Here is a 17,806-nt window from a genome sequence, read left to right on the forward strand (position 1 = left end):
ACATATGCATATTCATATGTACATATTTTTATAATCTATTGTAAAATTTCCATCATACTACATTTTTGCTGAATTTTCAAATAAAACGTATAAATAAAAGATTTCTAACAACAGATCTAAGGCACTCTAGGCTAGATTTATTATACCATTTAAGTATATGGATGGATCTGTATAGCATTCAACCACAAAATATACAGCCGTATACATAAATTATAACACACAATATATTTCATATGTTTTATTATATATTTACGTACATATATATATGATATTATATATATAAAAGTTATACTATATGCATACACATACATATATAATATAAATTTATATATTTCAGTGTATTTAATTGAAACCATATACACATATCTATATACATTATGTACGTATATGCATTCATACATCCATTTTTATTTTTTACTCATTTGCCTATAAGTATTCATTTTTATTTACGAATGTATAATAAATGTATACAATCATTGAGTAAAGATATAACAAATCTATAGTACAAACAAGCATGTGAAAATGAAATAAAAACATTTTACTATACAAAAATAAAATTTTATCTGAAAGGGAAATAATCTAATGCAAGGCCCTGAAACGAAAATTTCAGTGTTAAAAGGTTCTGCGAACGTGAAACAACTATACTAGAAAATTAAAGCTGCTTTTCTCTTTGCCGTTATTTTTTTCTTCTTTTTATTGGAAATAAAATTAAGAAAATAAAACAAAATGGAAAAGTAAATAAAAATTTCGCTCGAGGCTTGTTTGACGGTAAAAATATCTAAGTACACACACACTATACATATGTACATCCATATATACATGCATACGCACTTATATTATATACATATAATTAGTATATATAATAAATATACATAATTTTATATATAACATAATTTTACACAAATATAAAGTATGTACTCGTGTATATAACAGAATATAAAAAATGAAAATCACTGAAATGCTATGCTGCTAACCTAAATGCTTTCGAAAGTTTTCTAAAAAAAGAAAAAAAACTTTGAAATTTCGTGTAGGATATTTTATACTTGATCAAAACTATCTCTAAAATTTTGAAAATGTAAACATAAACGTATGTATATGTATGTATGAAAGTATATTGAACATGATTGCATGAGATAGTTTTTATTGATATTCACACATAATATGCACATTATTTTTAGTTTGCAGTCATATGCAATTATAGGTGAACGTCACTGTATATATATATTTATGTACATATTTGCATGTTTATTTACATTCTTCAATTTACTTTATCTAATACGCTTTTACGTACATACATACAATACCTATTTACATATATAAACAAACATCCATTTACCTATGAGAAAAACTGCAATCTGTTAGGTTAATATCACATCAAATCTTGTGAAAAGGGATGCATCTTGAAAAACACGATTGGAAACTCAAAGTTTGTTCTCTTTTTGGACTAAGCATATTTTTACTTTACCTAAAACATTAAGATATCCATAAAGTTTTTCTCAATGGTTTTTTTATATTGAGTTTATAGACAAGAGAGTGTGAAATGAACTCTAAAGTGTAAACAGACCAATTAAGCAAATAAATACAATTATATTAATGGGAGAGTTATACGAGTACTAGCAAATTGGAAATTGACATCTAACAATAGTATAGCAAACTTAACCCATGCAGTACTGTCAGTACCGCGACAAAAGAAAAAATAGTATCGGGAAAAAAAAATTGATAATTTTGAATAAGTCTAATGTAAAAGTGACAGTTTTGTCATAAATTACTGCACATATATACAAAATATTTTTTGTTTCTACTTGGATATAACTGTATCTATTTGGAACACTGCTTACTACATTTGCTTCAAATTTAGCTTGGCCACGAAGATACGAAAATCTGCTAACATGTCGAATTTGTCTACATTTGAAAATTTTGCTAAAATATGGATACATTTATTTCTCAAACATTAAATAAATACAAAACTTTTAAAATGCTGCTAATATTAAATCGCGAAATGGCTTTATCTTCAAAAAATGTCATTTGCTAGTTTTTCTAAGCAGATTTCCGAATTTATAAGAAGAAAGTAAGAAAGATACTTTATTAAATGAGTACTAACTCTTCCTGTATTCATATCTACAACACAAGAACGTACCAGAAATATTTTGTGTAAGCTAGGTGTAATAGAAAATGCATTGGCTGAAGATATTTTTTAAAATTTGTCCGTTTTCATGGTGAATCGTCTTTATCGCATAATTCTACAACTACGGAACATATACTATGATTTTCTCACCTTAATTTTTACATTTAAAATGTAATAGAAGTTGTATATGATTTCTTAAAGAATTCTATAAATAACAAATCTCACATTGTGGAATAAAGCAAATTAGTATTAATTATGGGTTAATTTGTACAAAATAAAATGACTTAGTATAAAAATTCTGCTTTAAGAGGTTGGATACATTTTAGACATTTTTTTTCTCGAAATACGAACCATTTCGTTTTTACCGAATGAGAACACTGGTAATACGTTCGTCGTACATCGAAATTTTACTTAACGCAGAAGTGACATTTCAAATTCAACAAATTTGACAAATCGATGACCAGCGGTGAGATAAGACACTAATTTTAGATTTAAAAATTTAAAAGCAGGTTTTTTTATCAATTTATATGTTTACACTTTTGTGACTCTAATTGGTTTTTCAATCTTCTTGGTTTCTTTTCTTACTATGTACTTTATTAAAAAAATTAGAGAATTAATCAATTGAAAAAAATATGTATATCGTATAAATATTTATTTTTGAAATATGTACTAAAATTATAAAATTCTAAATTTCGAAGTTTTTTAGTAACATTTTTGAAAAAGTTAATTGTGTTGAAATTTAAAATTTCCTTATAAACATGTATGTTATTTTGGAAGATAGATAAATAACGTGCATAAATGCAATATGTTATTTTGGAAGATAGATAAATGACGTGCTGTTATTTTGGAAGGTAATATTACGTTTTTAAGAGTGTATATTAATGAATTCATGTTTAGTTAAAAATTAAAGATGTGTCGTTTAAACTCTGACCAAATTTGCTTTGGAAATGATATTTAAAAAAAATGTTCATAATACATGCATAACTAAAAAATTTTAAACATTAAACAAGGCATAATAGTATGTTCAAAACAAATTAGGACATAAAAACAGATCAAAATGTACAATTTGTACTTTTTAAAATATATTATTTGAAATTTTAATGTTATAATAAAATTCGAACTAAATTTTAGAAATAATTGTCGGCTGAATGGAAAATATTTTTTGGAAGTTCTAGTTAAAGTAAATTTTAGATAATTATAAAAAAATATAATAGTGAAATTAAAATGGTTTGTAATCAATCATATCGTCGGCAAAACTGTGATACCACGTAAGTGCAAATATTTCCAAAAGTACTTTACCAATTTTCTGTTTAGGAAATGTCAAACAATCCATCTTTTAAATTTATGAAAATATGAAAATTATTTAAAGAATATGTAATTATTTATTAGTTTTTACTGTTTCGTAAATTTTAAAGATTGACTGTTTGAGATTTCATAAACAGAAAATTGATAAAGTACTTTTGGAAATATTTGCACTTACGAGGTATCACAGTTTTGCCGACGATATGTAATTAAAATTATTTAATTTAACTTGGTAATGACATAACGATCACACTTTTTGCATATAATAATCATGTTTTCAGACCATTTCATTTGTTGCAGAATGAAATTAGTTATATTTCATTTTCAATTTGTATTCTTATTAGTTTTTTTGTCAAAATGCCATTCATATGAAAGTGTTTGTGTTTATGTCTAATTCTAATTTGTTAAATGGTTGGTTTCGATTTTGGTGTCATCTGAGCAATTCAGCTAAAAACTATTTAGTTATTTTAAGTATGTTATTTTAAATATTCGATAATTAAGGAATTATAAAAAAAATTAATAACATACAAACATACTTAAATTATTGAAACAAGTTTGATTGAAAAAATTATGAAACAATGCTAAAATAATATTAACGCTATTATATCACATTGTAAAAATACTACGTTTACATATATTTTTTTTAAACGTCTTATTAAATTTTGGTTTTAAATTTTATATTAAACTTTCATAAAATAGCCATATTTATTTATTCTTATATAAATTTTATAAAATAATATAAAATATAAATGAAAATTTTGTGATTAAAATATTATATTGGAAAATATGGGAAGGAACAAAATTTTCTTTAATTTGACGGACGTATGGCTGTTCTGACTTTTATGGTGACACATATGGAATTGGTACAAAATGTTGGTGTTTTCATAAGAAAAAAAAAGTTAAATTTTATTGAAAAATAATACATATTAATAAGGATATTAATTAAAAATATTTAAATTTAATTTTTATATAATACACATATATTTTTAGATATTACAAAGTGGAATATTGTGAAATAATATATTAAAGTTTATAATTTTGATGTTAAAATCGACTTAAGCATATGTCGTATTAATGACGAAACTCTCTAGAGTGTATGTACGAATGGTGTAATTTGTATGAATACTTGATTTCAAAATTTTAAAAATTAAATAGAAAATGTAAAATAATTTAAAATAAATATAATTTTTCAAAATTTTAAAAAATTTAGAAATTAGTTGAAATCACACATACAAATTACATAAAAAATGAAATATATAATGTCAAGTCAACATTGTTTCAAAATTCTACAGCATATGATTCATTTCAAATTTTGACATTTCACATTTTTTTTATGTACCAATTTCACCAACAATTAAAATAATCACAACCGTCGTGTTAAACGTCAAAATTTTTGAAAGCTTTTTTTTAGTATTTTTTTTTTTAGTTAATGATGTGAAATTCTATTTAAGTATCAAAACATAATTTTTAAACTAATTAAAAGAAAAGATATAAATTTTAAATAAATAATGGATCTGAAGAAAAATTGTTAAAATAAATAAATGTAATAAATATTTCAAGAAAGAAATTGATAGTAAAAAAAAAAAAATATTTTAGTAACAAGGAGAAAAGAAAATTACATATAATCTAAGTTATATTTTTCTAAACTTGAATTATTTTTATACATTTTATTATTATATTATTGTATTGTAGATAAAAAAGAAATTTTAAACAAAGAAGCGTGTATATATACATATATGAAATTAAAAAAACAGCAAGCAAATACAAGCAGCAACAACAAGATATATAAAATATAATAGATATAAAATAAATTTTATTAAATTATATACATATTTAAATATAAATCTATCAAAAGCAAAAGAAAAAACACTAGAAAAGCTAATTTGTGCTATTCAAAATTTAGAGAGTGTACAATTATTTATAATAACTACATATACACATATATATATATTTAAATAATACAATATAAAAGTCGATTTTTTTTATTTTTCCTGTTAAAAAATTTTATTACAAAATAATTTATTTGATTTTTTTTTTAATTACTCATTCGATACGAAATTAAGCTTCATTTAGTATATATATATTCACAAAAGAAAATATTACATATACAACATACCTATATATATATATTTAATATATATATATATAAAATATATCTGTGTTTTAAAAAAGAGAACATTAAATAAGAAAAAGAAAAAAAAACAAATAATACTTTTAGTTTAGTGATTTTGTAGTTGTTTTCTGTTTTTTTTTTTGCAATATTAAATAAAAAAAAAATTTAAAATGGATTCCGATGATGATAGCTTTGATAATAATGTTGATTCTGGTAATGTTTCAACCGGTGACGACGAAGATTTTGCAATGGAAGTTGATGCACCAATTAGAGAACGTAATACAGAAGTTGAAGAATATCAATATGAAGTATTAACAACCGATCAAATTGTTCAATTAATGAATGATCTCATAGCAGAAGTTGTCAATGTCATTAATGTAAGTGGTAGTATAATAATAATTTTTACCTTAACACTATTAAAATTGAATTGGAGGCACAACAAACCCATAGTTAAGTAGTTTTATTATAATTTTTTAAAAAGTTAATTTGTCTATAAGTAGGAAGCTAATAAATATTCATAAGTGAGATATTTTATGTCTTTATCACAGTTCAACTTGCTCTTAGAAACTCATGCTTTCAATATCTAAATTAAATTATTATAAAATATTTTAGCCATCCCATATTTCGTTGTATGATTTTTTATTAATTTGATTCCAGTGTTTAAACAATTGAAAAGTTTTCCACATACCTATAATTCTTTTGAATAAAACAAAACAAGCTCTTTCTCAGTTTTTTATTAAATTTAACTTGGGAAATTGTAGTTTGATCTTATTAGAATATTAGAATTATTTGATTAGAATTATTTGATTTACCTTACTTTTTCTTTTGTTAATCTATTAAATTTTGCGAGGATTGACATCAGAGTTAATAACAATAGTTATAAAATTTTTATATATCTACAGACGTATAGTTATTTGAATATGTACCTATATCTACATATGTATGTATATAATCATTTTTGTGCATTTACGGCAGCACAAGTACAATAAATATTTATTGTGTAGTATAACAAAAATGAAACAAAAATGTAAATATATAATTGAAACCTTGAAAAGAAAAATCTATTTATTTAGAATAAAGAAATAATGTTAGTTATATGTACATATATTGCACAATATGAGTAGATGTTTATATATGTATGTGTTCATATGTATGTCATACATGCCTATGTATTCTATCTTTGAAACAATTCGTTTTGTTTTAATAATTTGATTGGTTTTTACCTTGTGAATCATATTTTCTTTTTTCTTATTTTGTTACTATTGTAAATAAAAATGATAACTAGGGAAATGACGTTAGTAAAACTCTTTTTTTTTGATTTACGAAATATAACTAAACTAAGTAGGGTAGGTATGTAGGAATGTACCTACCCAATAAGGTTTTCAAAATTTTTTAAATAATTTAAAATTGTTAAAATTTTTTTTAGCTTTAGTTTTTTTTGGTATTTTTTTATGACGTACTTATCTATCAGTTTAGTAATTTATTTTTTTTTTGTTTTATTGAAACAATGCCAAAAAAGATTACTCTCTGATAATAAATTTTTCAATCGTTGTTATTATTTTTATTTAATTCATGCGCAACACAAATTTCATACCAACTTATAAAACATTGTTTGTTTGGTTATTTATTTATTTGTTTCATCTTTTTAAAGAAATTCTTTTGCGAACCCTATAAAATAAATTAAAATAAAATTGGCACGTTGTATACTTATGGGCACTTACCGAAATAAAAATAAGAAATTTTATAATGTTAGTGTGTTTGAATATTCAAATTTGCACAAAAAAAAATAAACTTAATTTTATCAATAAATTTTTAAGATATTTTCCTTTAAAATTCCCTTTTAACAGCTGATTATCTTACAAATAACAATGTAAATAGGTAAGGAGGCAGGTATATACCTGTTTAACAGATTTTTTTTTGTTTTGATTATAGTTTCTCAAGATTATTCTTAAAAATATTTTGATTTCATTCTTAAAAATAAAATTAGAACCAAATCTTAAAAATAAAAATCAATGTTACAGTTGTACCTAGTTCACTAAAATTTTCATTTTCACTCTACTTTATACTTAAGACGAAAATTAAATAGGCACCAAACATGACATGACTTCATACAATTTTAGCAGATGAAGATTACTTTCTTTCTGCATCCAAGATTTCATTTGGTAAAAATTAATTAAAAATTTGTTTCTTTAATGTAAGTGTTGTGTTGACATAGTTTAAGTTGACATAGTTTAGTTCATTCATTATTATTTTATTAAAATATGAGAAACAGGGCTCTTAAATTCCAATTATTATTGGAAACTCATCTTTAATAACTATAAAAAATATGTACATTTTCACATAGCTTCTGATTTTATCGGATTGATTTTATCAAAATTACATTGTAGCTCAAAAATTGCTTTCTCAATTATTTACTAAATTTCGGTATTGAGCTTAAAATTTGTCTTAAAAAAGGATTAAATGCACGAACAAAAAAATTGTTTAAATTCGATTGAATTGGATTTTCATCTTCTTTTTTCGTCAAAAGTTAAAATTAACAACTCGATTGTGCATTTCGCTTTTTCTTCTGTCTTTTCATATACTTTTAAACCAGAATTCCCATTTCTTTAATTGCAAAAATTATTTTTCCAATAAGATTAACTTTTTCTTTAAAATACCAACTGGATCTATCATATAACCCTCAAAAACAAATTGAATTAAATTTGTAAGCATATAATTACCTATTTTATAAAAAAAGTGATAAGCAATATGAAAAAATTCTTTTCATCGAAGAATTACATTAGTACATTTTAATAATAATATTCACAAGAGTATTATTAGTCACTAGCTTTCTTCTCATTAGATTGTTACTTACCCACTACTTACCCTAAAATATTACTCAATACATACGTATGTGTAATATGTATGTTATTAATTGCAAATTTATTATTTAAAAAATTAATTTTAAGCCTTTGAATAGCATTTAACAGAAAAAAATTTTTTTTTGTATCATCAAAAACATTGGCATATTGTCCTTGATTTATTGCAGTTTTCAATATTTTTGTTCACATATAGACAGACCTATTATGTATTTTGTGTATTTGTGGCCATTGAAATATTTACGCAAAAATATAAAAATTTTATGTACTTACTTATATACTTATAAGTATATAGATACATTTTATAAGTGTTTGTATATTAAACAACAAATTATTTTATGCTCGTCGTAATACTTAAGTATTTAATAGGTGTGCTTGTTATATAAATGTATGTAGATAACTGTATATAAAATTATTATTAAAAATAACTTTTTTTTTTGTTTATTTTATTTTATTTTCAATAACATTCTTACATTTTTATATTATGTATGGATATGTACATATGTATGTACGTAGGTAGATAGATAGTTAGGTAATTTCGTTTAATATGCTTTAAAGCTGTTGTAAGAATTAAAATAAAATAAAAATATTCGTGTTTATTAATTATTATTGAAAGTATTAAAATTTTTTTTTACCTTGATAATGATTTGCGCTATTACAATTTTGTATTTTTTTCCTGTTAAGTATATTATATACGCAGTTAACAAAAAAAAAGCTTTAAAATACATAATTATTTGCAATTCACAAAACTTCTGTTTTGGTTATAAGATATAAATTAATATATAACTACATTCTTAAAATATATGAGTACAAATATTTTAATATATATATATAATATATATATATATATATATATATATACAAGTAGCTAATAATATTTACTTTTCATATTATGTACTTATACTTATTTTATAATTGCAAAAAAAAAACCATTTAAAATCACCTTAATTTAATTACTTTCTATTTAAATAACATTTTTGTTTCCAAAATAAAATTTTATTTAACTTTTCTTTTTTATGAATTTGGCGAATAAGTAGGTATTTTGAACAAATAAGTCAATAAAAATAAGAACAAATAAAGTTATAAAAAGAGATTAATAGAAAGAGTAAAATAAATAATTATTTTTAAAGTATGTATATAAAGGGGCGGCTTTTTAATAAATTTGGTAAATCAAAAATAAGTTATACTTATATTTTTTTCGGACAAGGTGTTAAATCTTAACAGTTTTTATGTCTCCTGTTAATACTGTCACAAAAAAAAATGAGTGAAAGATAAAATCTGCCTTTCACCAAATTACAAAGCCTAATTACAATAATTTCTTAAAGTTCTTTGATATAAAATCAATGATTAGGTTCACAAAAAAAGTGAATGATAAAAACAATGATGACACACACCTATGGTACAGGAATTTTTAGAAAATTTCACAAAACTTGCTCAAGTTTTTTTTTGCGGAATACAAGTTCTGCTGCAAGAATGGTAGAAGCACAGATTATCATAGAAAGTACACAAATTATAAGTTGATATTAGGTTAATATTTTTAACAACTTTTATTTGTTTATATTTTTTTAATAAATATATTTATATATTTACTAAAAATATACATGTATTTTAAGTAAATATTTGTTTTGAAAGCTTTTTTTTAGAAAATTACATATACAAAAGCTTTTGCCTGCTATTAGTGTGCTTGCTATTAGTTGTTTGGAAATTTTAAATTACTCTTTTTTTAATATCTTTTGCACATGTTAATAAAAGCAATGTACTCAAAAGTTTATTTTTTTTAATGACATATTTGTAGGAGGGGAGCTTAAAACAAAAAAGTTTTAGTAAAGGATTATTTTAAGTTGTTGTACTATAAAATATTACCCTGTTTTATGGGCCAGCATTCGAAACATGAAAAAAATTCAATTTTAAATTTATTTTCCCTGTTGCACCCCTGCAAAAACAATTGGAATTTAATTTTTCTTTGCCATTATAACTGTTCTTAAAAATAATAATTGCCTGAAAAGTAGAAAAAAAAATTTTAGCCTTCGAATTATTTCCTATAAAATTATTGGAATGAAGAAAATTAGATTTAACCAGAAATTTTGGTTTGGAACAATCTAAATTTTTTTTTAAATGTTTCAGGTCAAAATTTTACCCATTTTTGATCTCCTAGAAATGATAATTAACGGTTGAAGCACTTGTTATTTAATAACCATAAAGTATTACTAAAACTGACTAAATTAAAAAAAAAACATACGAGCGAAATTTGTTTGATATGATGAAAAAAAAAACCCATATTTATTGATTTTAAGTACCAAACCATGAGTATTAGCATTAATGCCGTGACTATTAAAAAAAAACCAAAAAAAATATTCAACCAATAAGAATATTGGTTAGTATAATTGAAATCTTATAAGTTTTTGATAACCTCACATTTACGATATGATTGAAATGACACTCATGTAAACAAAACAAAAAAATAACAGTAATTAAGAGTATAGAAAAGAAAAAATTAATTTTTTTTGCGAAATTGAAAGAATGAAGAGTTGCAATAAATGAAAAATTGTTAAAACAAATAAAATCTTTCCTAAATCTTAAGATCTTTAATCACATTAAATATTTTTTTTTACTATTTATAGCTCAGCATAAAATTATTTCAAAACGCTGGAACTAAATTAGCTGGGTTCATTTGTACTCATTTATATACTTAGTTCAGTAAAATTTTCTACATACTTTTATCAACACTTTACCAAAAAATTTTCGAAAAAAATGCTTATTAGTTTCACACTGTCCGTCCGTCCGATCATCTGTGAAATTCTTTACAAAACTTCTACACCCTTGAAGTTAAGCTTAAATTTCATATGTATATAAGATCTTTGCTAGAAACTTATTATTAAAAAAATTTTTACCTATCTCCCGCTCTAAATGTTATGTAGGAATCCCATAACCCTAAAAAAGACAGTTTTTAACTATTTATATCAGCGAAATCATAACCATTTTTCAAATTTTGCAACCGGAGAAAAGACGTGGCTGGTTTCTTTTACCGCGGCACATCACTTTAAAACTTTAAAAAAAAACAAAATGGCCGTTAAATTTTACCGTTATCTAAAATCCGTTTTTTCGCTTTTCTTCTGGAGCAGCTTTTAGTATTTCACCTCTAACGCCATTAAGTTATCGCCCTTTGAAATTTTGAGTTTTTAGCTCCTTATATTCCAGAAACTACAAGCATTTCTAAATTTCTATAAATTTATAAATAAATCTAGAAAGGTAACGGTAAATGCCATGAAATTAAAAAATGTAATTATTTTTCCTTTAACTCTCCTTATATTTTTCTTTCTTTCCTTTCAAAGAAAGAAACATATGTTGCTCATCTTAAACGTATGCAATCTTTGAAATATATTCGTATATGAATGAAAGTAATTTTAATATTGTAATACAAAGACACCACAGATTGATTTCAATATAAGCAGTATTTTCACTTGTTGCGGAGAAAAGTGCTATATTACAAACCATTGTAGTGACCCAACTTTATTTTTATATTTCCCATTTTGTGTTATTGCTTTATTTGGCATTCTAAAAACAATAACAATAAAACGATTTTATTGCTCGGGTTTTTAATAATGAAAGTAAGCAATTTCATAAGAATTATAATTTCGTCATTTGGATTAAATTTTGTTTTTAACTATGCTATTTATTTGATGACAAATAAATTTGTACATAAGTAACCACAACAGTAATGTAATTTAGCATTTCACTGTACCGAAAACTACTTTTTTTTAATTAATTATAAAAACTAATGAGATAAGCGTTTTATTATCCAACGTAGTTATGTTGAGTTTACTGAAATTAATTAATTTGAAAATTATGAAGAATAGTTAATTTAATTTCAAGTTTGTTATTTATTAGTTTCGTAGAAACTCTTAAATGATTCTAATTTCACAATGATTAAATACATATTACGAAAAATGATGTTTTAAATTTTTTTTAAAAACACTTTCTCTGGTTTCGTTTCCAATGTTTATCGGCAACGTATCAAACATTTGTACACCCTTATACATTACAGAATTTCGCTTACTAGTCTTATGATATAATGTAAGTCTGAAATCTTCTGTATTTCTGAATCTGCTGTATTTTCCCCTACGTAGTCGATGTGCTTCTGCATGTATTTTGGTAATAGTAATTTTTTAACTTAAATGAGAAACTATTATACTAAATTCTGTTTCTAATGGTCATCCATTTTGAATTATTTATCATCGTACTAATATGTGTCCTTCTATCACAGTTGATTACAATTCTTTTTGACTATTTTGCAATATTTGCAGTCTGTTAAGTTTACTGTTGTTGCTTAAGGATTGATTCACAATATTCACAAAATGTGGTGATGTAATTGTATTGTATTTTTATTAATTGCACATTCTCTATAGTTCACATTTGTTTTGTTCTACTAAAAAACGATATCTTTTTTGAAATTTTTTTAAGGTTTAATTGTTTAATTTATTCTCCAAGATTTTTTATGTTTTTTCGCTTATTTACTCTGCAACTTTATTATTGTTTTGTTTCAATAAAAAGTTGTTTAATATTTACAATTTATGAGTACTTAAATATGAGTGGCTCAGAACCAGTGTGAGACAAAAAATAATTTTATTGTTTTTGTTTGTTATGTAAAATTTTATAGAATTTTAAAATTTATAGAATTTTAAATTTGTTTTCAAAATTTTTATGCTAAATATTAATATAAGGAGCAAAATCCCTTAAATTCTTTCTGTGTAGTTATTTGTTTTATAGATCCTCAAATGAGATCCCTTGAATAACGTTTTTATTCAACGAAATATAATAATAAAAATTTATCATTAAAATTTATTTCAAAATATTAATAATATTTTAATTTTAAATATATTTAGATTCCAGCGACAACAACACGCATTCTTTTACATCATTTTAAATGGGATAAAGAAAAATTAATGGAAAGATATTTTGATGATCAGGAAGGAAAATTGTTTAGTGAAGCTCATGTTATTAATCCTAACAAGAAACCTAATATAATAAATAAACCAAAGGTAAACATAATTATCATATTTTAATTTTTCATTTTTAATAATTGCATTAATTAATTTTAGTCAAGTGCAGGAGCTGAAGAATGTGAAATATGTTTTTCAAAGTTTCCATCAAGTGTAAGTAATTTGTTTTGTTAAAAATGTTGGTCTTAATTAATTTTAAATAATAAACAAATTATTTTAGTTGGTCTTAGACAAAATACTCATTATGATTTTATATTATAGAAGTTAATAAATTAAAATCTTTATGAGCTCGAATTAGAAATAGTATTAATTATGAATTTTTGAGAATTTTCCATATTTTTAGTTTTAAAAGTGCTAAATTTAAGTATGTAATTGTTCACTGAATTTGAGTATAACTCAATAGAATAAGTAATTAATTTTTGATTAAAAGGCGATTTTGTAAATTCACTTTCTTGGAATATAAAACTCTATCCTAAAATAACCTTTTAAGATACAGTTTTATAAGGGATGTTTTATATAGAAATATCTATATATTGTTAAAGAAATTGCAAAATAATATTTGTTACGATTTTTGTATATCCTAACAGAGCATTTTTAATAATCATTTTAAATAATTTAATTTAAAATTACTATAATGAAAAAAAAAAAGATTAATTTATTAAAAAAATATTTTATTTTTTAATTTTTAGTATATGACTGGCTTAGAATGTGGTCATAAATTCTGTACCCAATGTTATACAGAATATATTACTACAAAAATTATGGAAGAAGGGCTTGGGCAATCTATAGCTTGCGCAGCACATGGATGTGATATTTTAGTAGATGATGTAACAGTTATGAAACTTGTAACGGATCCAAAGGTTAAACTAAAATACCAACACCTAATAACTAACAGTTTTGTAGAAGTAAGTAAAATGCGCAGATGTGAGCGTCAACAGAAACTGCTCACAAAAATTTTTGCTTATTGGATGTTTATTGGATTGAATAGGTGAATAGGTTATGTTTGTATTCAATGCATATCAAAAATTAACTCAAGATTTTGTCTACAATATGTTCTATAAGTAGTAATTCTGAAAATCCAAAAATATACCAAAAGTAGTACGTAGCAGCGACATTATAGTTTTAAAGCCACAAATATAAGTTATTCTAGTCTTTTTTAAAAGATCTTGCTGAATTTAATAAAATATATTTGTATTGCTTAATAATTTTTAATTATAAAACAAACGACATTAGAAACAAGAATGATAACTAGTATTTGTTTTTTGAAAAATATCTGTCGTACTCTAAAATTTAAATTGTTGAAAAACGCTTTTCAATCGTTCTTCATCAATGAAACACAAATAGATGCAAGTTTTTTTTTATATTTCAATTAAAACAAGTGTAGTAAATGCAAAATAGTGTTTGTACAATATAAAATCATAGTAGATTAATTCAGCTATCGAATTTAATTCACTATTAGCTTTATTAACTAGCCTATAAATAGAAAAAAAGGTATTAAGAAGTAACGTATACAGACATTATTTTACCGAGCAGTTTCTTTAACGCATAACATAAGTATATGTATATGTTTGCAACAATATGAATATTTTAAAATATACCACCATTTATATTTTTAGTGTAACAGATTATTACGTTGGTGTCCATCAGTTGATTGCACATATGCCATTAAAGTTGCCTACGTGGATCCCCGTCCAGTGCGTTGTAAATGTGGCCACTATTTTTGCTTTGAATGTGGTGAAAATTGGCATGATCCAGTGCATTGTAGATTGTTAAAACGTTGGATAAAAAAATGTGATGATGATTCTGAAACATCTAATTGGATAGCAGCAAATACAAAGGAATGTCCTAAGTGTAATGTTACAATTGAAAAAGATGGTGGCTGTAATCATATGGTGTGTAAGAATCAAAATTGTAAATACGATTTTTGTTGGGTATGCTTGGGTTCATGGGAGCCACATGGCTCTTCATGGTATAATTGTAATCGCTATGATGAAGATGAGGCAAAAGCGGCTAGAGATGCTCAAGAAAAATTAAGATCATCATTAGCGAGGTATATTTCAATTTAATTTTTTATTTGCTTTCAAGTTTTCTTAGCGAAGTATGAGCTTCTTGATTTCTATTTTCTCTTTTTTTTCCAAAAATAATGAAAGTCGTAACAAAAAACAAATCTAGATTAGTTAGAGTAACTTTCTTGAAACTACTTCGATTAATTTTGCAAATCCTTGTTTACGGAAAAAATTTATCGGATACAGTTATTTGGCATAGCTGGTACAGTTCTAAAAGTTTCGTTTAGGAATTTTTGGAAATCAGTTTTGAGCGTTACATTTTCAGTCTTGAACGTCTTCTGTCCAACAAAAGCTCATATGTCGCAGATTTTGAATTGCCTCCGAGATTTGGAAAATAAACATGTTTTTAAGTGTTTTGTTATGTCTTATTTATATATAAATTTCAATTAATATATTTTAAGGTATTTGCATTATTACAATCGTTATATGAATCACATGCAATCACTTAAATTTGAAAATAAATTATATGCTTCTGTTAAATATAAAATGGAAGAAATGCAACAAATGCAAATGTCATGGATAGAGGTACATACATAAATATTTTTCATTAATTATATAATTTTTAAATAAAAATTTTTCTCATTGTTTTATTTCATATGTAGGTTCAATTTTTAAAGAAAGCCGTCGATATATTGTGTCAGTGTCGTCAAACTCTCATGTGCACCTATGTATTTGCATTTTATTTACGTAAAAATAATCAATCAATGATTTTTGAAGATAATCAAAAAGATTTAGAAACTGCTACAGAAAAATTATCAGAATATTTAGAAAGAGATATAACATCAGAAAATTTAGCTGATATAAAACAGAAAGTACAGGATAAATATAGGTAATAGTTTTGTTATATAAATATATAATAGCCTTAAATGATATTAAATACCTAATTTTAAAATCAAATTATTTAATATATTTTATTTTTAGATATTGTGAAAAACGCCGTAAAGTTTTATTAGATCATGTGCATGAAGGCTATGAACAAGATTGGTGGCTATATACAGAATGATAATTTTATAAATTAGAAAAACTGTTAATTATTATTAATATAAAGAAAATAATAAATATATATGTATATTTATAAAAATGCATATATATGTATAAATTTGCATATATATATATAATTGAAAACAAACATCCAAATTAGTTTTGACTTGGAATTAGAGTAAAAAAAATGAAAATAGATATGTTATCAATAAAATCTAGAGTATAAATTAAAAGTGAAATACTTAAGGGTCAATCGTGTTATATTACAATAATAATAAAAAAAAAAGAACACAAATAAACCAAGAAAAATTTATATATATTATGATATATAGAAAAACTACGACGTTATAAGGAAAAAAATAAAATTTTTATTCTAGTTACAAAAAATTTTTCTAATTTATCGACCCAAAAAAACAACTAGGCAGTGTAATATTAAAAAAAAACAATATAATTAAAATACAATAAAATTTAAAATAGAGATGCATATTTAAGAAAACAAAACTTTTTTTTTTTGTTGAAAAATTGAATTTGAATTGATGAAAATATTGAAAAAATTATTTAATGAGAAAAGAATGCAATGCAACTAAAATTATATACCATTATTGTTTTTCCTTCAGCAAAAAAAAAATAAAAAAATCAAATAAAAAAAAAACAAAAATAAAAGAGATTTGAAAAAATTACAACGATTTTTATTTAATATTTTGTATTTTTGGCATCTTAATATGGAAATTAAATACATGCAATGATGCACGTATCGCACCATCTTTTTGCTTCACAATTACTAATTTTATGAGCAAAATTTAAGAAAATTACGTGATGGTAAACTCGCATTGTTTTTTGTTCGTCGTTTCTATAGTTTTTAAAGTTTATTTAACTATGTATGTAAATAAAGAACTAAATACTTCTTTTCAAAATTCAAAATGTTTTTATTTTGGAGAAAATGCCCAAAAATGTTAATTTTTCACAACCATAAGCATCAGGATGGGAAAAGTATCACTTTCCCGAATCAATGCAAATAAATTTGCCATATTTCAAACATATTGATTACAAACATAGTGATATTTAGTTATTTCTCAAATTATATAATATTCTGATGAAATTAGGAATTAAATTTTTGTAAAGACTCAAGAGTAAGAGAAGAACTTAACATATTGGCATAAATTTCAAAACAACATTTATTACATTATATTTGCTAACACCTTACTTAATACTTAAACATTTTTTAGACATACGGTGGTTCGATTGATTTTGATTAGACGCATTTGATTTGATTAGAAGTTTTGTAGAATTATCGAGTGAAGGTTTTATTGAAAATACAACCTTGAATTTGAATATATGTATATTGAAAATATTTTGGCAAT

At 23.5% G+C, this 17,806-nt stretch overlaps 1 protein-coding gene across 1 annotated transcript; it reads left to right on the plus strand.

Moving 5' to 3' along the window:
- The first annotated feature begins 4,869 nt into the window (after positions 1-4,869).
- Positions 4,870-17,074, plus strand: LOC129609171 (E3 ubiquitin-protein ligase ariadne-1). The gene is made up of 9 exons (XM_055521396.1): positions 4,870-4,970; positions 5,120-5,917; positions 13,282-13,437; positions 13,498-13,551; positions 14,088-14,303; positions 15,015-15,448; positions 15,866-15,989; positions 16,067-16,293; positions 16,386-17,074. Exons 2-9 carry the CDS (start codon positions 5,711-5,713, stop codon positions 16,465-16,467), a joined length of 1,500 nt encoding a protein of 499 aa, XP_055377371.1. The 5' UTR covers positions 4,870-4,970; positions 5,120-5,710; the 3' UTR covers positions 16,468-17,074.
- Positions 17,075-17,806: the final 732 nt, after the last annotated feature.

This window comes from Condylostylus longicornis, unplaced genomic scaffold, assembly GCF_029603195.1.
Source record: "Condylostylus longicornis isolate FDR11 unplaced genomic scaffold, ASM2960319v2 ptg000001l, whole genome shotgun sequence".
Taxonomy (NCBI): domain Eukaryota; kingdom Metazoa; phylum Arthropoda; class Insecta; order Diptera; family Dolichopodidae; genus Condylostylus; species Condylostylus longicornis.

What these genes read in the sequence shown, in the direction of transcription:
- LOC129609171 (XM_055521396.1), top strand. Translation starts at nt 5,711, where the DNA reads ATGGATTCCGATGATGATAGCTTTGATAATAATGTTGATTCTGGTAAT. An exon ending in TTAAGATCATCATTAGCGAG is followed by an intron (nt 15,449 to 15,865) that starts GTATATTTCAAT and finishes ATATATTTTAAG; the next exon opens with GTATTTGCATTATTACAATC. An exon ending in AAAGTACAGGATAAATATAG is followed by an intron (nt 16,294 to 16,385) that starts GTAATAGTTTTG and finishes TTTTATTTTTAG; the next exon opens with ATATTGTGAAAAACGCCGTA.